The sequence below is a fragment of the Podarcis tiliguerta genome (assembly GCF_965153285.1).
Source record: "Podarcis tiliguerta genome assembly, chromosome: 17".
Classification (NCBI taxonomy): Eukaryota; Metazoa; Chordata; class Lepidosauria; order Squamata; family Lacertidae; genus Podarcis; species Podarcis tiliguerta.
Genome location: NC_139550.1, coordinates 9,578,775 through 9,605,345, shown reverse-complemented (window position 1 = coordinate 9,605,345; position 26,571 = coordinate 9,578,775). Strand labels below are relative to the sequence as shown.

The window sequence follows — 26,571 nt, the reverse complement described above, 5'->3', positions numbered from 1 at the left end:
TTCTCCTGAGCTGTTTACGTGAACTTCGAAACAGGGGCACAACGATATGATGGTTACCCTGCCGTCTGCATAGCTGGGACATAGAGGATAGTTTGGAGGTTTAATTGTTTAAATCCCTCATATATGCACACCCTCCAACATTTCTCTGATAAAAATAGGGATGTCCTATTCCATTATTATTATTATTATCCCTCCTATCTGACTGGGTTGCCCCAGCCATTCTGGGTGGCTTCCAACATATATAAAAAGACCATTAAACATTAAAGAACTTCATTATACAGGGCTGCCTTCAGGTGTCTTCTAAAGGTTGTATAGTTGCTTATCTCCTTAGCTCAGGGCTATAAGCAAAATAAGTAAAATACTTCTTTTTAAAATGGCCTTTAATATATGTTGCTTATATCAATTTCATGCCAGATGGTTAACCACTCCTCTTCCTCCAAATAGGTGTGGATATTTTTCTTGTTTTTATATTATGTATGGTCTGTGAATTATCTCAAGATTAGGAAGGGACAGACTGGGAGGAAAGAATATCATATTTTATTTATTTAAAAGCATTTATAAGTGGGCTTAATATGTTAACAAAAAAACTACTCCTAGAGGTAGAAAGCATAAAAACAAAACAATAACGTTCAAACCAAAATACAACCTGAAACCAGTAAAACAGCAGTATGTAAGAGCAAATAAAAATGGGAGAGATTCAAGCACAAAACAACTAGGTCCAATCCTATGGGTCAGGGAAAGGTAAAGTCTCTACAAGCTGTGCGCAGAAACTGATGTTATTCCATAGCATACGGGGAACAGCAGAATATGCCCATTTTTTGGTGATTGCCTTATGATACTCTCATTAGAGCGTAGTGCCATAATTTCCCCAGATGATGTGTTAACATGTTCTGAAATACATTCAGAATATGAGTCATGTTAGATACCTAGCAACACTCCAGTTACAGCAGTACAGGACCTGCTTATTCTGTCTAGTCTGCCGTCCCATTATCTGATTGGAATTTGCTGACAGCTGATTCTGCAATGGCAACAGAATTCCAGTTCCAACCTAACATACATCATATACTAGACTATTATCTTCCAACAGAGCTTGCAGGCACAGTTATATTTTAAGGGCACAGCCAGCCAAAAAGTTCTCTTGCACCTCACTGAAAGGAGTGGCACGTGTGCAAGGAAACTACTGTGCTCTTCCCCAACTCTGTCAGTGGAGAAATCTATGAGACGCAACAAAATGCGGGTGGAACTTTGGTCCTATTCACACTATACATTTAAAGCACATGGCTTCCCCCAGAGAATTCTGGGAACTGTAGTTTGTTAAAAGAGCTAAGCATTGTAGCTCTGTGAGGGGTCAACTATAGTTCCTACGATTCTGGGTGTGTGGGGGGGGAACCATGTGTTTTAAATGTGCTTCGCATCTATGGTGTGGCTGTGACCTTTCACACAGGCTTGATTTTCTGAGAAAGCTGTAGAACAACAAACAGAGAGGTTTATGAGTATTGATGTAGATTTATGGTGAACACGGTGGTTTGTAGAATCATGTATAACTTTACAAGCTGGTCTCTGCCCAAGCCAGAGCACTTCTGCGGCATGTAACCAGCCCCAGAACATTGGTACCAAATGAGTGTCACATTTAGTGCCACATGCACTTCATTCTAATTCAGTAATTTTGGAACTTTCTGAAAGAGGGGAATTACATGCACTAAAATATATATTGAAAGAGGAAGTGTGAGTCGTTGGTGCTCCCATTCCCCAGTACTGTATATCTAATATATGTACATTTTGGGGAATGGGAGCACCGGTCACTCACACTTCCAGTTTACTGTACAATGTTTCCTCAGATAACTAGCAGAAATGTGCATGTTTCAGATTAGTGTGGAATTTGAAAATCTCACTGCGGGGAAAGGTGTGTTGTTCCCTTCAGCAATATACCGCCCCAAAGTAAGTAAGAAATTTCCACAACCTAATGTGGAAAATGTTGCACAATGCAATTCTGGCCCTTCTGAAGATCTGGGCGGATAGTTCTTCTAATATCTGGGTATCGCTGACTTGCAGTGGCTCTGTAAGGATCTTTCCTAGCAGCCTTATCTGGAAATGCCTGGGACCCCACCCCCTGCATACAACACATGCTACAGCCCTGCCCCAAAGTGCACTTACAAGGGAGTAAGTCTTTGGAAGCACACAGACTTCCTTCTAAGTAAACTTACTTAGGGTCAAACCGCATTCCTCAGGATCAGGAGAAAATAAAAGGGCCTGACTGAACATGCAATATCGCATCTGCAGATACTCCCAATTGCAGAAATTGGACATCTCTTTGCTTAGAGTAGCCATTGACACTTAGCCATATGAATATTTGCTGTTCTTCTTCTGTTAAAGAGTAAACGTCATGCCATTTCCTCTTTCATCCCAGCCTTTTCCACATTCTGAATAATCTAAATAGGATCCGTTTGTTTGTATATTTAGGTTACTTCCTAAACAAACAATGCAAAATTAATAGACAGTCTTTTCTATATACATAAAAGAAATAAGTGTTTTGTTCCCTATGACAAGGAGTGCTAGGATGGGAAGCATCCATGTAATCCACCTTGTCTTAGACACACAGCAGTGATAAATCAGAGGAGCACTTTGCTTCATTTAGTTCTTAAGGGGGAAAGATAAAGAGAGAGAGAGAGAGAGAGAGAGAGAGAGAGAGAGAGAGAGAGGTTGCATTGGAAGTAAGCAGGGACACCCCCCAGGCATGCCAATCAAGCACGTTGAATATTTCATTCCAGCTAAGCGTTAACCACAAGCAGGGTGCTACACTAGGATTACAATACTGACCATTGAGGAAATCCGCAAGATAAATGCCCTCAGGGCAGCGGACAGTACTGATGTTGCAATCGAGGCAGCTAAAACTCCACTTTGATGGCCCTGCCCCACCGAGTGTACGACCCCCTGGAGTCATCCGACGCCCAGGACCACAGACCTCCAAGCACTTGTAACCAGAATCCTTCTTTCGAAGAGGACCCGGCCAAAATAATTAGGGCTTTGTCTTCAAGCAGCCAGAAGGCCAGAGACAAAGACTTAATCCCGAAGGGTGTCCACGGGAGGGGCAGAAGACACCTAGGGAAGAAGCCAGTGCGCCATCTGCAGGCAAGAGGGTCACTGGGAAATGGAATGCCCACAGGCCCCACGCCCGACACACCCCACCCCCACTGGCTGGGAACAATAAGATTTCTCAAAAATGATTTCTTCTCATCTCTGTTCTTGCTCAAAGACTGTTGCAGAAAGCATGTGAACAGACTGTTTTTTTAAAAAATCATGCAAGTAACAGGACATCAGCTTTCCCCCCCCCTCCTTGTGCCAGGCGCTTGGAGGTAGCTTCAGAGCATTATCTCTTGGCTGCTATCCCAAGAGGAAAATGAAATATTCTCCCCAGCCAGCTTCCCTGAACCCCACACTGTCTGGATTTACAGTCAAGCGACATAAACCCGAAGGCCGAAGGTTACCCACCCCCCTTGCCCCAAGCACTAACCTGAAGAAGTGGCTTTCTTAAAAAAGCAAGTGAATGCTTTCTGTGAACTTTGTCAAAAGGATTTTTCTTTTTAAGGTGCAATTTTACTCTGAAAAAGGAGCCGCAGCATAACATAGGAATTTTGAAACTTTGAAACATTGCCAGAAGCAAGGAACACATCGTTACGGACACTAACAATCTTTGACAGATGGAAAGTGAAAATTTGCAACATGGCTTACAGGCCACAAAAGCTCTGAAACTTAGAGCACAGGAATGAGACTTTTGAAAAAATCTCAGCTGGCAAAACTTAACCCAAGGAACAGAACTGTTAACCCCTTGCGAAGTTTCCTGCCAAGCATACCCTTTTGAATTCATGTTTGCTAGGCCTCTACCTTATGTGCAAATGTTATCTATCAATATATTCTGTGCAGTCACTGCCGTCTTTGTTTTTCTGTTCTCTTAACAGGTGGACTTTTGCCAGAACGCCTTGTGCCTTGGTCGAGCCTCTGCATCCCTATGAACCAGCTGATGAGGACTCAGATTGGACCCAGACGCCCTGACATCACTCCAGCCTTGTTGGAAGAGACCCAAGACGTCCAACGCCCACCAGACGCCCGGACGCCCGTGAGATGACCACCCTGCCTTCCTGCATCACGCTGACGCTTTGCACAGCTGAAGAATCCAGCATGGATTGAAAAGGGGACATTTTCTTTCCTTTCCTTTTGCATAACTGAACTTTATATAGGTTGCTGGGCCCCTGGATAGCCTTACACCACCCCTGCAGAGAAGGGTATTTGTGTGGGACGTTCAATCAGGGAAATGATGCCCTAGCCCCCTTTCATTATCTTGCCACCTGTTAGAGCTCCACCCAGAGCCTCCAGAACTTAACTAAAGCCCCTCTTTGAACCACAGCACCGACTTGGTAATAACCCTGTGCACGAATGGCACAGATAAGGCTAGGTTCACCGAATTACTGGCTGGCTTTGTGTCAATAAATCAAAGAGCGCCAGTGACAATCTGACATGTACGTTCCCAGCACAAACCGTTACACCTGAGTCCACGCCAGGAACTCTTTCTGGCTTGGTGTGGCCTTCAGAAGTACGTTTCCGAGCACAATTCAAAGTGTTGGTGCTGACCTTTAAAGCCCTAAACGGCCTCGGTCCAGTATACCTGAAGGAGCGTCTCCACCCCCATCGCTCTACCCGGACACTGAGGTCCAACACCGAGAGCCTTCTGGCGGTTCCCTCACTGCGAGAAGCCAAGTTACAGGGAACCAGGCAGAGGGCCTTCTCGGTAGTGGCGCCCTCCCTGTGGAACGCCCTCCCACCAGATGTCAAAGAGAACAACAACTACCAGACTTTTAGAAGACATCTGAAGGCAGCCCTGTTTAGGGAAGCTTTTAATGTTTGATGTATCACAGTATTTTAATATTCTTTTGGAAGCCGCCCAGAGTGGCTGGGGAAACCCAGCCAGATGGGCGGGGTATAAATAATAAATTATTATTATTATTATTATTATTATTATTATTATTATTATTCAGAAGGGGAAGGTCATGTCTCTGCTCACAGACGTGTGTCAGGCAGGCTTATGGAAGGCAAGCTTCTCACATCCACCCACAGGGATGATATGGAGTGTGCTTCCCAGCCTACCTAATGCCTACCATGTGGATTCCTGAGCAGGTAGCCACTGCACCCCATTGAAGGAGGCGTTCGGCTGACCTAGCAACAGTTGCAGGAGGCAGCTCCCAGCTCCCAAACTTGGGGCAAGCATCAGTGGCCTCAAGAAAGGATAGTGGTCCATTTGGGACAGGCCTGGCGGCTCTCCAAAAACAAACAGGGGGGAATGAAGGGACAGGATACCCAAATCCTCTCTGAAATCACCCCAGGCTTCAATAATCACCCCAGGCCTCAAAACTGTCCAAAACTCCTTTTGTCTTCTAAAAATCCAAAACAGCTTTTCTCTGCTTGTCTCAGCTTTTCTCACAAGATGCTGTGCATAGGCAAAATGTTACTTTTAAAGGCTAATGAATAGGCTCTGTTCAAAGCAGGCCTGAGAAACGAATCTTATCTCATTCTAGTTGCAACATCTTTGGACAGACTGAACTGCTTTTCATTCCCCTTTTCCTGGGAAGGGTACCAAGAGTCCAAGAGTCCCGAGACAGCTTTCTGTTCATGCTCAGAGGAACTCATGGGGCAGGACTCCTGAGGGAGGAGAAAGGGGGAGGGAACTGGAAAGGGGTATATATGCTCCGTGCACATGACTGTGAACCTGTGCATGCTTTTTGTGAACTATCACACTTGCTCCTTCTACCAGTTCATGGATGGTAGAAATAAAGCTTTTTCTCTGAAACTAATCCTTGAGTGTCTGTTGACTCCCACTTCCCTTTCCCGGGCGCAATATTTTTCCCACCCGAGGGCAAAGCCTCATAAGGCTACAGGGGAGTGGGCTTAAGAGGAGTGTGATAGGAATTTTATGGTCTTAGATATATGGTAATGTTCATAAGCATACCAATCAAGCATGTACATAGATCAGCACAGGAAGACCAACCAGAACCATTTTGATTCCTAAACTGAGCAAATGTTTTCTCTGCAAGGTCAAAGTGGGAAAACCTCCCATTGTCTCTTTCCTCACAAATCCTGTCTTAAGGGCACATTTAAGATATGAATAGGGTGTGAGCCTGTGACCTGGCCCAGGAACTAAGTATTTATCATTACAAAAGACTGGCCAGGCTCCCCAGGCAATCCAATCAAGTAACCTGCCAGACAGGAGATAAACAAGGACAGGAGAAAAACAACATTCAAATTTCTGTTTTAGACGCCTTTTTTGTGATGTAGGTATGATGTATCTGAGGGGTGGTCTTAGGTTACACCCCTTCTGTGATGTATGTATGATGTTTCTGGGGGTGGTCTTGATCTACAGGATTTCGGAAGTCTTTATAAGGCCTTGTGCCCCATTTTTCTGGGTTCCTCCTCCTCTTCTGCGGGTGAGGGGAGCACCCTGTTGCAACAGATCAATAAAGAACAAGCTTACTAGCTGCTTTGCTTCTCAATATTCTCTGGTTGGCCTCTGTTATTCTCTCCTACCAATAGGGAACCTATGTAAGGACTTTATATGGGCTCTTAGATACCCCATAAGGGAAAAAGGCAAAATTTTGTTTACAACAGGAGTTAGCTCCTAAGCTGGGGTATGTGTTGTTCCTGGATCAATGTCTTTGCTTGCTTGGCTATGTGTAGCACCTGCTGTGCCTTTGAATGGCATTTTGCCCATGTATCACACTGATCTGAGCATTAAAGATTTTGGTAGACCCTGCAACCTCTAGTTCAAATTCTTCACTGAGCGGGAGGAGATGGGAAATTCTCCTCCACAGTGTGCTTTTCTAGAGATTCTCCTGACCCTCCCAAAGCCAGATGGGGGGGGGGGGCATGTGGATGTCTATGCTCTTCCCTTTCCCTATAACAAGATGTTCTTGTTCCTCCAATAATTTATATCCAGTTGTAATTGAAAGTGGCACCATGGACAAACATCTCCTAAGGCAGGGGTCAGCAACCTTTTTCAGCCGTGGGCCGGTCCACTGACCCTCAGACCATGTGGTGGGCCAGACTATATTTTTTTTTGGGGGGGGGAATCAACGAATTCTTATGCCCCACAAATAACCCAGAGATGCATTTTAAATAAAAGCACACATTCTACTCATGTAAAAACCCCAGGTGGGCCCCACAAATAACCCAGAGATGCATTTTAAATAAAAGGACACATTTTGACGTTTTCATTCCCAAAAAGTTTTTGATTTGAGTTTCTACTGAAATGAGGCTGCATTTTTAATGTATTTTAATCTTGTTTTTAAGTTGTATTTTAATCAATTGCTTTTATACCTGGTATTAGCCGCCCTGAGCCTGGTCTTGGCTGGGGAGGGCGGAGTATTGTATTATTATTATTGTTATTATTACTCATGTAAAAACACTCTGATTCCCAGACCATCCACGGGCCGGATTGAGAAGGCGAATGGGCCGCATCCGGCCCATGGGCCTTTGGTTGCCTACCCCTGTCCTAAGGGATCGCAGGTAGAAAATGGTCTTTCTAGCTTTTATTTAATAAAAAAAATCAAAAACTTTTCAATTCTGAAATTGGAAATATTATTTAAAACAATATTGTTAAATATTGTGTTGGTGTTGGTGTGCCAGGTACAGAGAAACATTTTTGTGTTGGATTAATTCCCAAACCCAGATAAAAAAAATAATGATATTAATTCCTTTTGCCTTCTTAATCTTCTGAATCAAGATCAAAAAATGTTCACAGCAGTCTGGTCAATAGTTTGAGTAGTAGTGCTCCAGCTGTAGGAACATCTGCCCACTTCCAGTCTTGTGGTTCCTTTAGAATTTCCGAAAAGTGTAATTAACCACTGACATAATACCTGCAAGTTCCTTTAGTACCCTAGGGTGCAATTCACCAGGCCCTGGAGACTTGAATTAGTTTCAATGGGCTAAGGGCTCCTGTATCATCTCTTCCCCTATCTGGGGATGCAACTCTGTCCATTTATCTCTTAATCTGCTTTTATGAGGTCAAGCACAGTTTCCATTGTGTGAGAAGACTGAAGCAATCCTGTCTGCTCCCTGTCACCTGCTAAGACTTTTCCGTCCTTCACACCGTGAACCTACCACTTCCTGAACACAGCAAAACACCCACCCACCCTCCTTTTGGTTATTTTGAACACCTCTAATAAGCCTCACACGCATTGTGAGCTTTAGCCCTGCTGATAATCTGTACAAGTTTGGCTATTTATCTGAAATTGCCCTCAGTGATTTTCCCTTTCAGAACTCTTTGTTTTCAGAGCTCAAGAGAATACCATATTTTTTGCTCTATAAGACTCACTTTTTCCCTCCTAAAAAGTAAGGGGAAATGTATGTGTGTCTTATGGAGCAAATGCAGGCTGCGCAGCTATTTCAGAAGCCAGAACAGCAAGAGGGATTGTTGCTTTTACTGCGTAGCGATCCCTCTTGCTGTTCTGGCTTCTGAGATTCAGAATTTTTTTTTTCTTGATTTCCTCCTGCAAAAACTAGGTGCGTCTTGTGGTCTGGTGCGTCTTATAGAGTGAAAAATACGGTAAATATGTTTGGACTGAACATACTTGGGGTGTTTCTAAAGTGGTCTCCCAGCTCTAAAAATGTCCTAGAAAAATATAATTGTCCATCACTAGGTTATCATACAGGTTATCATACGGGACGCGGGTGGCACTGTGGGTAAAAGCCTCAGCACCTAGGGCTTGCCGATCGAAAGGTCGGCGGTTCGAATCTCCGTGGCGGGGTGCGCTCCCGTTGTTTGGTCCCAGCGCCTGCCAACCTAGCAGTTCGAAAGCACTCCCGGGTGCAAGTAGATAAATAGGGATCGCTTACTAGCGGGAAGGTAAACGGCATTTCCGTGTGCGGCTCTGGCTCACCAGAGCAGCGATGTCACGCTGGCCACGTGACCCGGAAGTGTCTGCAGACAGCGCTGGCTCCCGGCCTCTTGAGTGAGATGAGCGCACAACCCTAGAGTCTGTCAAGACTGGCCCGTACGGGCAGGGGTACCTTTACCTTTACCTTTATTTACATAGATCCTCACTTTAGCCAAGATGCGTCTGTTCCACTCTAGAGATTAAACCTCTTGAGGTCCTCCTCTGCTTCTAGATGTTAATCTGAAGGTTTAACAAGATTTATTAAGACTCCTTCAAAGGGGAAATAGGGGCATATCAATTATTTCTCGGGTTGTGCTCTGGGGCAGGGAGAGGCAGTTCTGCAGGTTTGCAGCCCAACTGGTTGTGAATGTGGGTACCAATTATCCAGTCTATGATTCCCACCCTCAGACCATCCTCAGGGCACTTTTGCTTCTATTCTAAACACTTCCTTTAAAAAAAAAAAAAGGCAAAGCATGAATGCTTAAATTAATCTATCTATACTTTTAAAAGGAGGATTCAATGTGCCAAAATAATGTACAGTGGTACCTCGGGTTAAGAACTCAATTCGTTCCGGAGGTCCGTTCTTAACCCGAAACCGTTCTTAACCTGAGGTACCATTTTAGCTAATGGGGCCTCCCGCTGCCGCCACGCCGCTGAAGCATGATTTCTGTTCTCATCCTGAAGCAAAGTTCTTAACCCGAGGTACTATTTCTGGGTTAGCGGAGTCTGTAACCTGAAGCGTCTGTAACCTGAAGTGTCTGTAACCCGAGGTACCACTGTACTTCTATCCGATGAATTGGAAAGCCAGTAGGAAACTGTATTTCGAACACGAGTGAAGAACCTGCCATGACTAGTCTTTAAATATTGGGATGATTTAGATGTAATCTCAAGCGCCCACAGTCCCCATCCCACTGGCATGGCTGTGAGAAAGAAGTTAGAAGCTTTTGCCTCTGTTTCAGAGCACAGCTTGCCATGTTGTTCAAACCAGGCAACCTAGGATATCTGAAACAGGCCAACGTCAAGCCAGAGTTGACCAAATTGGTAGCTAGTGTCAACTAACCATAGGGTTGATTATGCTGTGTTCACATGACAGACGGAACTGGAGGTAATCTGAAATGGGTGTTTCTGATCTCTTATTTGTGGCTGCCCTGGAGAGGGGCATGGAAGAAGCCAAGGCTCAATGGGGCTTATTCTTGTTCTGTTAATCCATCTGTAGCACATGAAGGGGGTGGAGTGGTCGGGGCACCCTTTTGTTATTGTGATGCACTCACTGGGGCAGGGATGAAGTGCAGCAAGGTGGTGGCAAGGCTCGGGGTGAGTGGCATGTATGCTTTCAGGACACCAAGACTCCCAAACTGCAGCTCCCAAATCTCTCTGCCTCTACCCTAGTAATCTCAGGGTTGCCACCAGGAAAATCCCCACCCTGCTCACATGCCACTGCTTTGCTAAACCGAGGCTAATGCTTTATCTGAACACACTTGTGGAAATATACTTGGAGTCCTGTTGGGATTTCATGCTCTTTATTGCAGCTTGTAAAACAGTGATTTAACTGCCCCCCAAAGCTCAGGTTTTTATATAGATCATTTACACAATGAGTCCTGTCTGATTGGCTGATTCTTCTTCCCTCCTGGAACCTGATTGGTCTTTTCCTGCAGGCCAATCATTTGCTGCATTCTAGGATCCTACTTGCCTATTGTTCTAGGATCCAAGATTAGGACATAACACTTGTTATGCCTATCTTTGCATAGCTGTCAACGTTTCCCTTTTTTCCCAGGGAAATTCCCTTATTCTGAATAGGATTCCTCGCAAGAAAAGGGAAAAGTTGACTGCTATGCTATCTTTGCCCTATATCTAAAATCTACTAAGTGCTGAGGGCATATGTGCAGCAAATAAACATGAATCCATGTCGACTGCAAGAAGGTACTGTTTCTGTTGAAAGTCTCTCAACATATTTCTGTCCTGGAACCAATATGATTGGAAATAAATAACAAGTCTTTTAGGGAGAGCTGAAAGCAGTTTGAAAGAGGATCACTGCTTATGTTGTACACTATCATAAGAATATACCCTCCAACATTTCTCTGATGAAAATAGGGACATCCTATTCAATAATAATAATAATAATAATAATAATAATAATACTTTTATTATTTATATGCACACACCATGGGAAATGTTATCTCTCTCGAGCTACTTTCAGTACTCATAAAAATGATTGTCTGTCTCCAAGTAGCTGAAAAACAAAGTCCATTTCCATCAGCATGACTCAGCACACCATGTAAGAAAAGAAACAACCTGTGAAAGGGAAAAAGAAGAATTAGTGTTTTTAGACCACAGAACCATGAGAATTAAAATCAGATGTGAGGTGGTAAGTCTGTAGCTGCTTGGCTGTATAAATTCAGGCTACAGGTGGGGCTCCATTGCTGAGTTTTCCTACAGATTAAAAAAAACCCCTTAACTTTAATTTCACTATATGTAGAAAATTGGTGTGCCATGGAGGAGGTGAGGCTTCTATGTGTAAATGATTTTGTTTGAATAGAATAACATGCAACTATGCAAGCCCTTTGTGTTCTGAAATAGTACGAGTCAGACACAATTTGACCACCTGAACAGGTCCACACAGGCAACTTAAAACACAGCGAAGTAATTTCCCCACACACATTTGCACTAGCTGTACACACTAAAGAGGGGTCAGGGTCATTACCTGATTTGTTGTCTTGTCCCCACAACTCCTATTCAAGGAAGTTGTCATCTGCCCATGTGCAATGGCAGCTAAAACTGTGCACACTTCAGCCACGGCATGTGTTTTCAAACCGGATGTAAGGTGGTTTGAGGGAAAACACATCAAATGAGAGCATTTTTCGAGGAACTACAGGATGCATATGGATTGTAGCTAATATGCTCTGTGCTTGGTTTCCAACACCTGTGAAATATACTCGGAGTCCTGTAATGATTTCATGCTCTTTATTGCAGCTTGTAAAACAGTGACTGAACTGCCCCCCCCAACCTCAGGCTTTTATATACAGTGGTACCTCGGGTCAAGTACTTAATTCGTTCCGGAGGTCTGTACTTAACCTGAAACTGTTCTTAACCTGAAGCACCACTTTAGCTAATGGGGCCTCCTGCTGCTGCCACGCCGCCAGAGCCCGATTTCTTTTCTTATCCTGAAACAAAGTTCTTAACCTGAAGCACTATTTCTAGGTTTGCAGAGTGTGTAACCTGAAGCGTATGTAACCCGAGGTACCACTGTACATTATTTACACAATGAGTGCCATCTGATTCTGCTTCCCTCCTGGAGCCTGATTGGTCTTTTCCTGCAAGCCAATCAGTTGTTGCATTCTAATAATAGTAATAATAGTAAAAATAAATAAATAAATAAATAATAAATTTTATTTATACCCTGCCCTCCCCGGCTCAGGGCAGCTAACACCAGTAAAAATTACAGTAAAAACATAATAGGGGAAACAAAAATATAAAATGAAATACAGGTTAAAATGCAATTTAAAATGCAGCCTCATTTTAAAAGTGGCCTCTAGGATCCTACTTGCCTATTGTTCTAGGATCCAAGTTTAGTACATAACAACCTGTGTTGGTAGTGCCCTCGCTCCGGAGTAAATAAGTCGCAGTGTGTACAAATGCCTAGGGCAGAAAGAACAAATGCAGGCATTCCTGCACGTGGCGACTGTTTCTTAAGAACGGAAACAGCAGCCTTGAAATTGGTCACTAACTAAAAACCGTAATGGAATTTATGGGCTGGGCCAAGGACCCTCCCAATGAGAGCCAGGTAAATGCCTCAGGATACCCAAATGATAAGATAAGGCAAATCAATGGCAGCCTAGGAAAGTGGTGATGTGGAGAATTAATGGGTGACTGGAAAGAGAGGGAAAATTAGGGGCAGAGCAGTGTGCAGCTGACCTACTTCACAGATACGGCACACTTGTATATTTTTTATGTTTTTAAAAGCTGACGGCGGCCAACTTGTATTACAAGACAGTAGGCCTGGTATAATAATATTTATCATTGATACAGTGTGGTTTATGTCTGCTTTATATACATGGTCAACAACCCTTCAAGATAAGCCAGAATTATTATCCCCACAAGGAAAGAAAGGGGGGCTGAGACGAAAAACAGTCTTTCCCAAGCCTCACAGTTCTAGTGAGTTCTTGGCTAAAGTCAGAATTGAACCATGGGCTCCCCAGCTAACATCCTTACTCATGACACTAAGCCAACTCTATTCCATGTGTCATAAAGGTAAAGGAGGCCTGGACGGTTAAGTCCAGTCAAAGGCAACGGTGGGGTTGCGGCGCTCATCTCGCTTTCAGGCCAAGGGAGCTGGCGTTTGTCCACAGACAGCTTTCCGGGTCATGTGGCCAGCATGACTAAACCGCTTCTGGTGCAACAGGACACCGTGATGGAAAGCAGAGTGCACAGAAACGGCGTTTACCATCCTGCTACTTGCACTGGTGTACAGTGGTACCTCGGGTTAAGTACTTAATTTGTTCCGGAGGTCCGTTCTTAACCTGAAACTGTTCTTAACCTGAAGCACCACTTTAGCTAATGGGGCCTCCTGCTGCCGCTGCACCGCCGCTACACAATTTCTGTTCTCATCCTGAAGCAAAGTTCTTAACCTGAAGCACTATTTCTGGGTTAGCGGAGTCTGCAACCTGAAGCATATGTAACCTGAAGCGTATGTAACCTGAGGTACCACTGTACTTTTGAACTGCTAGGTTGGCAGGAGCTGGGACACAGCAACGGGAGCTCACCCCGTCACGGGGATTCGAACCGCCGACCTTCCGATTGGAAAGCCCAAGAGGCTCACTGGTTTAGACCACAGCGCCACCCAAGTCCCTCCCTTCATGTGTCATATAGTGAATATGAATTGTAAAGTGGGCAGTCATTCATGGGAGTGTTCTCAACACATTCCCATGATGAAAAACCATAAAAATATTAGCTTTGGTCACCCACATAGAGAGCCTCAACTGGCATATGAATGGCCTTGCCTCTTCTTTTACCTGGGTGGCATTCGGTTTTCATTCAGTTGCCCTTGTGATCCACACTTGTCAGGAAATGGTCACAGCCATGATAGCTAAAAAGAACTCCTCAGCTGAACTTTTTGTCCTAGGAGGGAATACAGTATGATCTCATTTCCCCTGTTGTGTGTATCATTTGAAGAGTTTTTAACAAAATTTGTCTCTTTTTGGAGGTGTTCCCTGCTGGTGTACATCTGGTTTAAGCTAAGAACACATAATGGCTGTCTATCATTCCCACATTCTGTTGGGTACGTTTTCCTTTCGTGCCCATGCTTTCCATCCAAAAGGTGTTTCTGGAGAACAACAGGCTCATGTGTCCTGTTAATGTAAAATCAGGTTGCACACAGATCCATCTGGTGCCTTTGAGACAGGATACACCCAGGCAGAATTGCCACTGAAGTTATCCCCAAGGGAAATATTGAGGTGAACCTCAGTGGTACAGCCTCTCTTCAAATATTAGATAAGCCACTTTGAATCAGAATTGTAGAATTGGAAGGGACCGCAAAAGTAATCTAATCCAACCCCTTAATGCAGGTATCTTCACACCAATGTGGGGCTCATAAACCTGAGTTTAAGTCTCATTCTCTACCAAAGGAGCTATCCCTCAGGGCTTGCTATTGTTTGGACTTTCCACAGCAACAGCAATACCTTTGCATGCATAGCATGTGGGCATGTGATGTTTTGGCGCCTGAAGCAAACCACCAAATGGTGCCTCCCCCCCCAGGAATGAAGTGAATATCTAAATCAGGAACAAGGGAGAAATAAAAGATCTACATTGGGATCTGCTGCCCTTGTGGACTCTGCCACCTGAGGCAGTCACCTCATCAGTAGGCTGAGAGAGAACAGAAAGGACTGAGGGATTAAGAAAAACAGAAACAATTTCGAAAGAGGGATTAGATTTAAACTGAAAATTATGTCAGCCAGTTGCCAGCTGATTATGCCAAACTCCACTCTTGAGTCAGCTGCTGTTTGGTGACTGGTTCTTCCATTGCATCATCAACTTGTGACTGATGGGCCTCCATAATTTTCAACTTTCTCAAGTGGGCCCTGTGGTTTGAGAAACCCTGGCTCCAGATTGTCGTGCTCTTCTGCTAGCAAGGAGCAGGATAGCAGGCTGTGAAGTGCGCACGGCTTCATGGAAATGGGTGCATGATTGCTCCACAAGGAAGAGTGTCTGGCTTTTTCCTGGTACTCATCTCATAGTGTTCCTGATGTGCAGATATAGTACCAGGCAGGGAATGTGGGGCTTTCCCATTAGCTGGGTCAAAACATAATGATCTACACTGGCCTTCCTCAACTGGTGCCTTCAGATGTTTTGAAATACAATTCCCAGGCCAGGAAAGGCTAACCATCTCAGATAATAGTTTTCAAACTGTTCCGGGGAACTCCAAGCTCAGGAATTGAGCATGTGCCATGTAGCTCAGTTCTGTGAAGAGAAAAGGCTTGTTTGCTGGCCAGTAAGAAGCCAAAAGGGACGCGGGTGACGCTGTGGGTTAAACCACAGAGCCTAGGACTTGCTGATCAGAAGGTTGGCGGTTCGAATCCCCGCGACGGGGTGAGCTCCTGTTGCTCGGTCCCTGCTCCTGCCAACCTAGCAGTTCCAAAGCACATCAAAGTGCAAGTAGATAAATAGGTACCGCTCTGGCGGGAAGATATATGGCATTTCCGTGCGCTGCTCTGGTTCGCCAGAAGCGGCTTTGTCATGCTGGCCACATGACCCGGAAGCTGTACACCAGCTCCCTCGGCCAATAAAGCGAGATGGGCACCTCAACCCCAGAGTCGGTCACGACTGGACCTAATGGTCTGGGGTCCCTTTACCCTTTACCTTTTAAGAAGCCAAAAAGTTTCAAAGCCACTGATCTACAGTGTTGAATCACTTCCCTATTGCCCCATTCTTTTTGCAAGTTTATATCCTGGGTTGGGGTAATATTTCAGTGATCCTTCACCCAGTTGTCAAGATTTCAACAACACAGCTGAACTTTTGCCGCTTTTATTCTGTGCTCCTAATCCCCAGGTGTTTTCCTTAAATCACAGAGACTTTCTGCCTTGGCTGTGGTCTGGGAAGGTTACTGACCTGACGGCAGCTCCATTCCCTCTTTGTCCATGTAGCACAGAAGTCAAGGGTGTAAACTAAAACCGGTACCTGCCAGGCAACCTGAGTAGTAGGAAGAACACCTAGTTTATATCTTTACAGAGCTCATAAATAGTTATGTACGTGCCATGTGATTTAGGGATGGGCCTAATGCCCCACCCTGTCGAGGGAGGTGTCACGGAAGGCTTTCTACAAGATAAAAGAGAGAGAGAGATCTTCGCCCCAGTAAGAAAAAGAAGCTGGAGACGCAGATTGACACACACCCCTTACTCACTCTTTTGCAATACGCCACCCATTTCCTCAGCTGCCTTCCTGCTCTTTTAAAGAGGCCCAGCTGGGAGGGCAAAAGAGGAAAGAAAAACGTTCTCAGGTGGATAAAGGAGACAATACTATTTGGGGGGAAAGATCGTGAAATCTAAGAAGGGGTAGCTCTCTGTTTCTACACTCGCAACTTCCTCCTGGGATGTGCCCTTAAAAGGGTGAAGACGGGAAGCTGCTGGCGTTTCTTCTCTTGCTGGGAGCCCTGGCAAAGGAGCTTGCAATCAGTTACTGGGGGATGACAACAGGAGAGAAGACCTCATGGCTGAGGCTGGTGCAAAGCATCCACGTTTGGTGAGTGACCAGGGCTGGTCAGGGGCTGCTGCTGTCAGAGACTTGTCTGAGTGCTGCTTGCGAAAGTAGCCGAGGTGTGTACATGCATGCGGCAAAGTAAAATGAAAAATACTGAGAGCATCGGTCACATGTGTGTTTCTGTTTAGCAGCAGAATCCTTTTACAAAGCTTTAAATGACCTAAGTGTAGTTCCTTCTGTCCTGTGCAAGAAGTCAGCTGGTGCTCAGACATTGCAATCACATTTGTATTTACTCGGGAGTAAGCTGTGCTCAGTGTGGTTTACTCTCTACTAAGCCTGTTTAGGTTTGCAGCCTGAATTATGAACAAGCTTGATTGGTAGATAGGGAGGGGGAAAAGCACAAACCCACTAAAGTAACTACTCCTGTAAAGTTGAGCCAGCATTTCCAAACTACTGTTGCTACTTTTGTCTTCCGCCATCATTATTACAATACTTCTTAAGCTTTTTTTTTTAATATACAGATTTAACAGCATCTCGAGGCTGTGAGCTGTCATTGATAATATATGCATGCTTCATCGTTACATTGCAGCAATAACCATGAATCATAAATGCAATGTATCTTAAAGGTTAACCAAGAAATTGGTGTTAAGTTTTGAATACTATTGCTAAGATTTAAAACAGTTTCCCATGATTTAAGAGTAAAGATGAGCTATATTTTTAATTAGTGAAGATTTGGCTCTCTGTGTGTAAATAGATTCATTTATAATATATACATGTTTACAATTTAATGTGCCTTTCTTTAAGGCACATGTGTGGCACTGTGGTCCAAACCACAGAGCTTAGGGCTTGCCGATCAGAAGGTCGGTGGTTCAAATCCCCATGACGGGGTGAGCGCCCGTTGCTTGGTCCCAGCTCCTGCCAACCCAGCGGTTCGAAAGCATGTCAAAGTGCAAGTAGATAAATAGGTACTGCACCAGCGGGAAGGTAAACGGCGTTTCCGTGCGATGCTCTGGTTCGCCAGAAGCAGCTTAGTCATGCTGGCCACATGACCTGGAAGCTGTGCGCCGGCTCCCTCGGCCAATAAAGCGAGATGAGCGCCGCAACTCCAGAGTTGGTCACGACTGGACGTAATGCTCAGGGGTTCTTTTACCTTTACATTCTTTAAGGAACGTGGTGTTTAGCAACCTCCCCTCCCCATTTTATCTTCACAATAGTTTAGGCTGAGCGATGGTGACTGGTCTAAGGTAACCTGGTGACTTTCATGGCTGAGAAGAGTTCAGAACTCACAACTCCCTCCCTGGTCTTCGTTGGAAGCTAACCACTACACCACATTAATTATCATAATTATGTTAAGTATAGGTATGCTTGGATTCGCTTGGGCTTTCTTTTCTCAAGTGTTAGTTTCATACCATGTATGATGCTTACATGACCATTTCTCGGCCATCTTGGATAGCCTAAACGCAATTGGAAGATACACAGTTAGAGACACTCTGAAAGTGGGTTTTTTGTGTTTTTTTAAAAAAACAAAACTATAGCTGCTAATCCAACTGAGCATGTGAGCTAGTTTAAAGTCAAAAAGCTGCTTGTCTGTTCAATCAGATGATTGACTATAGTAAAAATCTCCAGAATTCCCAGCTGTATGTACATATGGGTCAATGTTTCTGGCTGTTGGTGGTTCGGGCCTACCCTGGGACGGCATTACAGGGGGTTCGACAAGGTGACCCTCCCCTGGGATACCTTCCAACTCTGCAATTCTATGATTCTATCTCCCCTCCATCCTTCAGAATACACAGTGGTACCTTGGGTTAAGTACTTAATTCGTTCCGGAGGTCCGTACTTAACCTGAAGCACCACTTTAGCTAATGGGGCCTCCCGCTGCTGCCATGCCGCCGCTGCATGATTTCTGTTCTCATCCTGAAGCAAAGTTCTTAACCTGAAGCACTATTTCTAGGTTAGCGGAGTGTGTAACCTGAAGTGTATGTAACCCGAGGTACCACTGTGTTTGTGTGTGTGTGTGTGTGTGTGTGTGTGTGTGTGTGTGTGTGTATATATATATATATATATATATGCTAGATAAATGTATCTAGTAAATGGCACCTGTCCTGTGGAACGCCCTTCCACCAGATGCCAAAGAGAAAAACAACTACCAGACTTTTAGAAGACATCTGAAGGCAGCCCTGTTTAGGGAAGCTTTTAATGTTTAATAGGTTATTGTATTTTAATATTCTGTTGGAAGCCGCCCAGAGTAGCTGGGGAAATTATTATTATTATTACGCTGCTTTGTGAAGGTGAGATACCAGGAAAGGGTACTGCAGCTGAGAGACAGGTAATTTTTTCAGACCACTCCTGCCACTCCTCCTCACCCTTTCTTCCTTTTTCTTATTCACTTCCTTTTCTTCCTCTGTCCTTTGTTTGGGTTTTTGCAAGCACCTTCCGTCTCTGACTCTGCAGAGTGGAATTTTCCTGCGCTGCTGCTAGACTCAGGCGCACACAGAGCTTCAGTGTTTTTGTGTGTGTGTGTGTGTTTTTGAAGGCATGGGAAACGAGAGTCCAGTAAGAAAGCTATTATTAGTGCAAAGCAGAGGCCAATAGCAGAACTTCCTCCATCTGGGATTTCCCTGTAGCCTGAAAGGAGCAATGTCCATGAGTGGCACAGCCTGCCTCATGATGACCATGCATGCTTGCCTGAAAGCAGCTGCTTAAAAGGGGTTGTGTTGCTGTCAGACATCAAAGGGAACAACATGACTGTGCTGTGAACATGCAAGTGAAGCCAAAGTTAGAGAGCCATTTATTTCACCTGGGGAGCAAAGGATGCAGTTAAATCAGACTGGGTGACCCTCTCTGCTTTTTCATCAGCGCTGGGTATAAGTAAACTATTATGATTATTATTTAATAGGTAAAGGGACCCCTGACCATTAGGTCCAGTCGTGACCGACTCTGGGGTTGCGGCGCTCATCTCGCTTTATTGGCCAAGGGAGCCGGCGTACAGCTTCTGGGTCATGTGGCCAGCATGACTAAGCCGCTTCTGGCAAACCAGAGCAGTGCATGGAAATGCCGTTTACCTTCCTGCCGGAGTGGTACCTATTTATCTACTTGCACTTTGACGTGCTTTCGAACTGCTCGGTTGGCAGGAGCAGGGACTGAGCAACAGGAGCTCATCCCGTGAGGGGGATTCGAACCGCCGACCTTCTGATCAGCAAGCCCTAGGCTCTGTGGTTTAACCCACAGCGCCACCCGCGTCCCTCTATGATTATTATTTATTGCACTGGATTTTTTCCCACTGTTTACCTTTTTTTTTGCCTGCTTCACAGACCCCCTGAAGCCCATTCACGGACCCCCTAAGGTCTCCTGGTTTCATTTCTCTTGGGTAAAGCAGCATAGGAGACTTACAACGTCTTCTTCATGTTTTTTATTTACAATTTAAATGTACAGACAGAACATATGGGAAGCAAGAGGATTTCTGCGGCGCGCAGCAGAACCACTGATCTTGCGCCAGATTCCCAGAGCGAAAACTGCACCCCACTGTGATTTCATCTTTAGTAAACTCACAGCTGTGTCAGCTTTCTACCTGGCTCTGCCTGCATTGGCTTACAAACTTGCCCATCCCACTAGCCAAAAGGTGCTGCCTTTCAAAGGAGCAGAGAGATTCCAGGTTGTGAAGAAAGAGCTTCCCCAGCCATTGAGAAAACATAATCTTATCTTCCCCATTGGCAAGTCCAATTAGCTATTTTGGATCGATGGATAGAAAAGAGGGACAAATGATGTTGGGAAGTCTCACACAATGTAATCGTTGTGTGGGATTTGTTCTGAAATGTGTGGGTGGCATTCAACTAAGAGCCATTGAAATTAATGAACATACTGAGATAGGTCCATTAATTTCAATGAGTCTACTCCAAGTAAAGCTTAGTTGAATACCCCCCTATGTTTTTCTGTGTAGTTGCTTGATTCCATTGGAATTTGTCCTGGCAGCAAATTCCTTTTGTCCGATGCATATTGCATTTTGGGTATGTCCTCATGGCTATGTGTGATATTATACCTTTTGAGAGACGCAAAAAGCTATGTTGAAATGCTATTGTTGCCCATTGCTTATTTCTTGTGTCTCCCTAGGGTCAGTTTAGCGTGCCTTTGTTGCACTTCAGGTTCCACAAGGAAAGCTGGAATTAGTTCTCTGAAGTGCTGCATTTGGTCTTTTGTCTGCATCTTAGCATGACTATCACGGATATGTACTAGGAACAGTAGTTTTCAGCCTTATCAGACCACTTTTAACTCAATCATGCATGCAGGGGCTAATTTCTTAATTTAAAAAAATTGCTTAAAAAAACCCCAACAATCTATTTGTGTGGTGGTAGTGCTGTTTTTGCACGCACGCCCACAATTTCCAGCATCTGTGTCTGTGCAGATGTGATTTCCACCGCCATGGAAGCAAGTCCCCGTTTAGCGAGTGCACCGGTTTAGCGCAGCACAGGGGGACTCGCGGCTCGGTTCAGGGGCAGCTTGTGGGCCGGTTAAACGACCCCCGTGGGCCACTTGTGGCCCATGGGCCTAAGCTTGCCTACCCCTGGATTAGGCCATGCCCTGGCTTGGGTTGCCGACCTACCAGTTGAAGACCAGATGGCACTTCCAATTCCTAGTGTTCGCAGCAGTTTTGGACCAGTTTTTAACTTTAAAATTATATATTAGAATATATTTGCTTATCTAGATATCCGCAGGAGCATTCATGTAGCCCTTTAAAGGAACAGCACAATTTTATTCAAGGGTATCTATTTTCACTCAACTGTGACCTAACATTTTTCATCTTATCTGTCTGTCTATCTATCTATCTATCTATCTATCTATCTATCTATCTACCTACCTATCTACCTACCTACCTACCTACCTACCTATCTATCTATCTCCATGTTTTCCTTTGAGAATCCACTAGGGCAGGAGGGGCGGGGGGAACCTTTCGCCCTTCAGATGTTGCTAAACTACACCTCCCATCAGCCCTAGCAAGTATGGCCAATGGCCAAGGATTATGGTAGTTGGAGTTTGGCATCATCTGGCAAGCCAAAGCTTCTCCACAGTTGCACAAGAGCAAAGTCTAAGGAAGAGCAAGATCTCCGCTCATCCTCCTTATTCCAGGAATGAGGGATGTCTTTCAGCACAAGGGCGGAAGCCACATACTAGTGGCAGGTGGAGCAACAGAGACCACATTCCAGCCATGAAAAAGTCAGCTGTTTCCACAACCAGAGGCCACACACGTTTCTCCATCCATCCAGGAAGAGGTATTATCTCAGTTCTAGTAGGCAAAAGTAGTCGAGGAGGGTTGGTATGGCTTGGGGTGGGAGGGTACAGCTTGGGGAGTCCCGGGGGCCAGATACAGAGGGCCACATTTGAGCCCCAGGCCAAAGGCTTCCTACCCCTGCCCTAATCCTTCATTATGTTGTATATTTATCCTGGATGAGGACTAGTGCTTCAATAGCTGTAAGTGGTTACTTCATTGGAATGATTGCCTGTATATATTTGCACTCATGTCATCAGGTACTTGGCTTGCACATGGCGTGTCATTTGAGACCCTTGCCGTGTGCTTGAGTCGCATGTGCCCGTGTCTCTTCATCAGCATCACTGCCTTTCATCTCTTTGACAGATGCCCGTTCTTGCCGCTGCCCAGCTTTCTCGCATTGACTGCCACGCTCACCATTCCCTCTGCCATGTTATCCGCGTCACACTGGAAGAGCCTCCGTCAAACGTTAATGGTGCTGTTCACCGCCACGCTTCTCATTGGAATAACCATGCTGGCCCTCTCCACTGACATCAACCCTGTGGGGTTTTTCTTCATTGCAGTGGGGGGTCTGTGTTTGCTTGGCTACCTCATTAGTTTGGCAGCGGAGTTCTACCTGAAGCAACGCAATCCAGCGGAAGAAAATAATCCAGGCTCGCGGAGACAAAGTCAGGCTGGGTAAGCAGCTGCGTCTACTTTCCTCTCTCTTGCATATGCTGACCCTTTAGTGGTAATCTATACAAAGAGCAAGGGACGCGGGTGGCACTGTGGGTTAAAAGCCTCAGCGCCTAGGGCTTGCCGATCGAAAGGTCGGCGGTTCGAATCCCCGCAGTGGGGTGCGCTCCCGCTGTTCGGTCCCAGCGCCTGCCAACCTAGCAGTTCGAAAGCACTCTCGGGTGCAAGTAGATAAATAGGGACCGCTTACTAGCGGGAAGGTAAACGGCGTTTCCATGTGCGGCTCTGGCTCGCCAGAGCAGTGATGTCACGCTGGCCACGTGACCCGGAAGTGTCTCCGGACAGCGCTGGCCCCCGGCCTCTTTGAGTGAGATGGGCGCACAACCCTACAGTCTGTCAAGACTGGCCCGTACGGGCAGGGGTACCTTTACCTTTACCTTTATACAAAGAGCAGATTGTGGTAGATCGGGCTTCCTCACCCTCGGCCCTCCAGATGTTTTGAGACTACAATTCCCACCTTCCCTGACCACTGGTTCTGCTAGCTAGGGATCATGGGAGTTGTAGGCCAAAAACATCTGGAGGGCCGAGGTTGAGGAAGCCTGTGGTAGATCATGAAAAGAGCATGGCCAGATCAGACCATGGATCTGTTTGTCCTGCATGCTGATGATAATATCGTTTATACTCCACCCATCTGGCTGTGTTTCCCCAGCCACTCTGGGCAGCTTCCAGCAAAATATAAAAACACAATAAAACATCATTAAAAACTTCCTGATACAGGGCTGCCTTCAGGTGTCTTCTAAAAGTTGTGTAGTTCTTTATATCCTTGACATCTGATGGGAGGACATTCCACAGGGATGGTGCTACTGCTGAGAAGGCCCTCTGCCTGGTTCCCTGTAACCTCACTACTTGCCGTGAGGTAAATGGCAGAAGATCCTTGGAGCTGGACCTCAGCTGAACAATGAGGGTTTAGGGCTTTAAAGGTCAGAACCAACACTCCAAGTGGCCAACCAATAATTCTGGGAAGCTTACAAGCTGATCATGAAGGCAACAGCCCATTCTGAGGTATATTGGCTCTCAGCTGTTTAGCTACTTAACTGTAGTGGCAAATACCATAGCTTGTAATTGATATATTCTCCATTGACTTAAGCCTAAAGTCTTAAAAACTCCCCTGAGCTACCACTTACCACCTCCTCTTGGGTCAGTGAATCAAATAATGCATTGTATGAAATATTCCCAGTGGAGGGTCATATTAACAAAACTGCTCGTGGCTGGTTGTTAAAAGCAATGAAAACCATGAGTTGGCATTGCATCTGAACCAACCTCAAGAAAGCCAGGGGCAAGAGTGAAAGGATTTGTTATTTTTGGGTGGGATTCTATCTGGAAGCACCCTAAAAGTCTGTCAAATTCTACAGTAGGTTTAATAGTCACTCCTCCTCTGCAGCAAAGTTTGGGAACTATAGCTCCAGTGAAAGGGGTAGGAGTCCCTTAACAACTCTCAACTCTCTTGGCAAGCTACAGTTCCCGGAATTCTTTTGGAGGAAACCCTCACTGTTTAATAATAATACTAATTTTATTATTTATACCACAAACATCTGGTATCATAGTGTTTTAAATGCATGGTGTAGGTGAGGCCTGTGATTGTGGGGGCCAGAATGCACTTGATGATGTGCACTTGCTTGAATATGGTAGATATTATTGTTTGTTGAGAGCACAAAGAACCCTCCTTTGTGGAAAGTATGGAGCTATTATAATGTTTTGTGTTTTTAACTACTCCCCCTCTCTTTTACCAGCATAGACAATGAGGCCTATGAGGCACCGGCATATGAGGAGGTGGTGACTACTGGCTACTTATCGGGACCAACCATCTGGACCATCACCTCCAGCCCAGGGACAACCCCAGTGGAGCCCCCTCCGTACAGCGTGGTCATTGAGCCTCCTGCCCACGGAGAGACTGTGGTCGAGGCGTTTAGTGTTTCGGTGGCACCAGGCACACGGCGTGCCTCAGAGGCAGATCTACAGTCCAGGTTCCGCCTCAGGTTGCTCATGCCGCCAAAACTGCAGCGATTTGTCTCGGATACCCATGAACTCAAAGGTGTTGAAGAGCGGACAGAACGTCCGGAGCCCCTCACACCTCCTCCTGCTTATGAGAACGCAACTCTGGAGGAGGTCCTTGAAGAAGAATTTCAGCCCTCCAGGCTATGAGAACAGTGCACCACGGGCATTTTTTCATCAGACTTTCTCCAGTGCCTGTCCTGTTGCAATCCATACGATATGAGAAACATGGCCTGTGTGCAAGATGTTAGCTGCTGTACCCGCTTTTTAAGAACTCTCCTGAGAAATGTGCACATACAGGTCTGAATTTCTCATGGGAAATACAAATATACAGTATATAAAAAAACGAACTTGTGTTTTCTGACGTTTCCAGAATGTTCTTGGACTTACAGTGTAGACTGCTTGGAAGCTGGCTTTAAAGAAGGCTGGACTGATTGGTGTAATGATTGCTGCTCCTTTTTTAAAAAATAACCACATCTGAAACCAAATAAAATGAGAGGGCAAATCTAGGATCAAAACTACGAACCACATCTTAATGATTTCCAAAACCTGTTTAAAAGCTTTGAGTCTGAGAGTTAGCAAACTGAGATTAATAAGGAATTCAGCTTCTGAAAATAGCACTTACTCAACCCATATTTCTTTATTGTGGAACGAACTGCATATTATGTGCAGAACAGTGAATTTGTAAATATGTAAAATCATGAACATTGATTGTGTACAATTGAATAACGTTGCTGAGAAATGCAATTGCTTCCTGCCCTTTTAAGAAACATACCAGCTGATTACCAAGGAATTCTGTAATGAAAGGATTTATGAAATAATGTGATCACAGAAAATCTGTCTGTAAATCTATTGCAGCCAGGATACCAACTGATGGAACTGATCTGTTGACCAAGTCTTTTCCTCAACATTGCAAATAGTATAACTTTAAGAAACTTGAAAACAGGACAATCTGTTTAACAGCTGTGTTTATTGTCCAACATACCATGTACGCTACTGGGTGTCAAAAACAGATGACAGGCCAAGGGACAGGAGAGTATGGAAGCCTGGAGATGGAATGGAAAATGGGTAAAGTGTTGCTGTATTTAGTCATCTGAAACTGGGTCCAGAATGGACGGACATAGGGCTGACCCAATCCAAAGGCAAACTGAGACTATTCTCCCAGGTTACAGGGTGCGGGTGAATCCACTTCCAGATGTGGAAGCAAATTCCATTGATATCCAAGGGATTTACTGTTGATTTTAATAATCTTTTAAATGTTTTTAACTCTCTGTTTTTATCAATAATTTCAATATTTTATATTATATTTTTGTACACTGCTTAGAGATTTTCTTACGATAAGTGGTATGTAAATTTTATTAAATAAAGGATATTTTGTTCTACCAGCTTCACTCTGGCACCTTTAACAGCTGATTGACATGCAGAAATTAAACAGATGATGTTTTGCCCAGTAACAGATGGTAGCACCTATCTTTAGAATTATGCAGCAATCCTCTGCACAATTTCACACATTACAATCACTTGACTGCAGCCCTCTGTCTACTTAATCTGAGAGCAAGCCTCGCTAAACTCAAATCAGATTTACTGCTGAACAGGCAAGTATGGGTTTGCACTGCAAATTTATCTATGGCTATAAGAAGAAAGAGGAGAATGGCTGGTAACTGAGAAACAGACAGGCAAGTCTCTTTAAAGAGAAATCTCCAAATGAGTGAAATCTAATGAATATGCACATGTGAAACATGGAGACACTAGGTGCATTGGACTTTGGTTATTCTTTGAAGGGTTCCACCACCCTATTTGCCCAATCTGATCTCCATCCCACTCCACCATTGCGTCAGGCAACCTTAGAATGAGCACCATATAGGAGTTCCATCCCAATTGCAATATCCAGCTTTGTTGAAAGGTGTCCCTTCAGTTAAAGGGTCTCACGCTGCTCTAGGAGTCTTTTACTGCAACAAAGCAAGGGAACTTCTG

The 26,571-nt window shown here is 44.8% G+C and overlaps 1 protein-coding gene and 1 long non-coding RNA gene across 4 annotated transcripts; one reads left to right on the top strand and one right to left on the bottom strand.

The window, feature by feature from the left end:
• Positions 1 to 3,333: 3,333 nt before the first annotated feature.
• On the bottom strand, positions 3,334 to 4,113 carry LOC310667996. Its single transcript, XR_014506523.1, has 2 exons — positions 4,057 to 4,113; positions 3,334 to 4,025 (listed from the first exon to the last, which is right to left on the bottom strand). It is a non-coding gene; the product is annotated as an uncharacterized lncRNA (long non-coding RNA).
• An 11,894-nt stretch (positions 4,114 to 16,007) lies between these two features.
• Positions 16,008 to 25,982, top strand: TMEM139 (transmembrane protein 139). Of its 3 annotated transcripts, none has more exons than XM_083420645.1 (3): positions 16,008 to 16,652; positions 22,237 to 22,548; positions 24,336 to 25,982. In XM_083420645.1, exons 2-3 carry the CDS (start codon positions 22,301 to 22,303, stop codon positions 24,745 to 24,747), a joined length of 660 nt encoding a protein of 219 aa, XP_083276771.1. In that variant the 5' UTR covers positions 16,008 to 16,652; positions 22,237 to 22,300; the 3' UTR covers positions 24,748 to 25,982. The 3 variants fall into 3 exon arrangements, with proteins under 3 accessions (XP_083276771.1, XP_083276770.1, XP_083276769.1); XM_083420644.1 differs by lacking the exon at positions 16,008 to 16,652 and adding an exon at positions 19,165 to 19,441; XM_083420643.1 differs by lacking the exon at positions 16,008 to 16,652 and having other exon boundaries at positions 21,519 to 22,548.
• Positions 25,983 to 26,571: the final 589 nt, after the last annotated feature.

Excerpts from the sequence above, each read along its gene's own strand:
- TMEM139 (XM_083420643.1), top strand. The coding sequence starts at position 22,121 with ATGTCATCAGGTACTTGGCTTGCACATGGCGTGTCATTTGAGACCCTT. Across the intron at positions 22,549-24,335 it reads CGGAGACAAAGTCAGGCTGG|CATAGACAATGAGGCCTATG; the intron begins GTAAGCAGCTGC and ends CTCTTTTACCAG.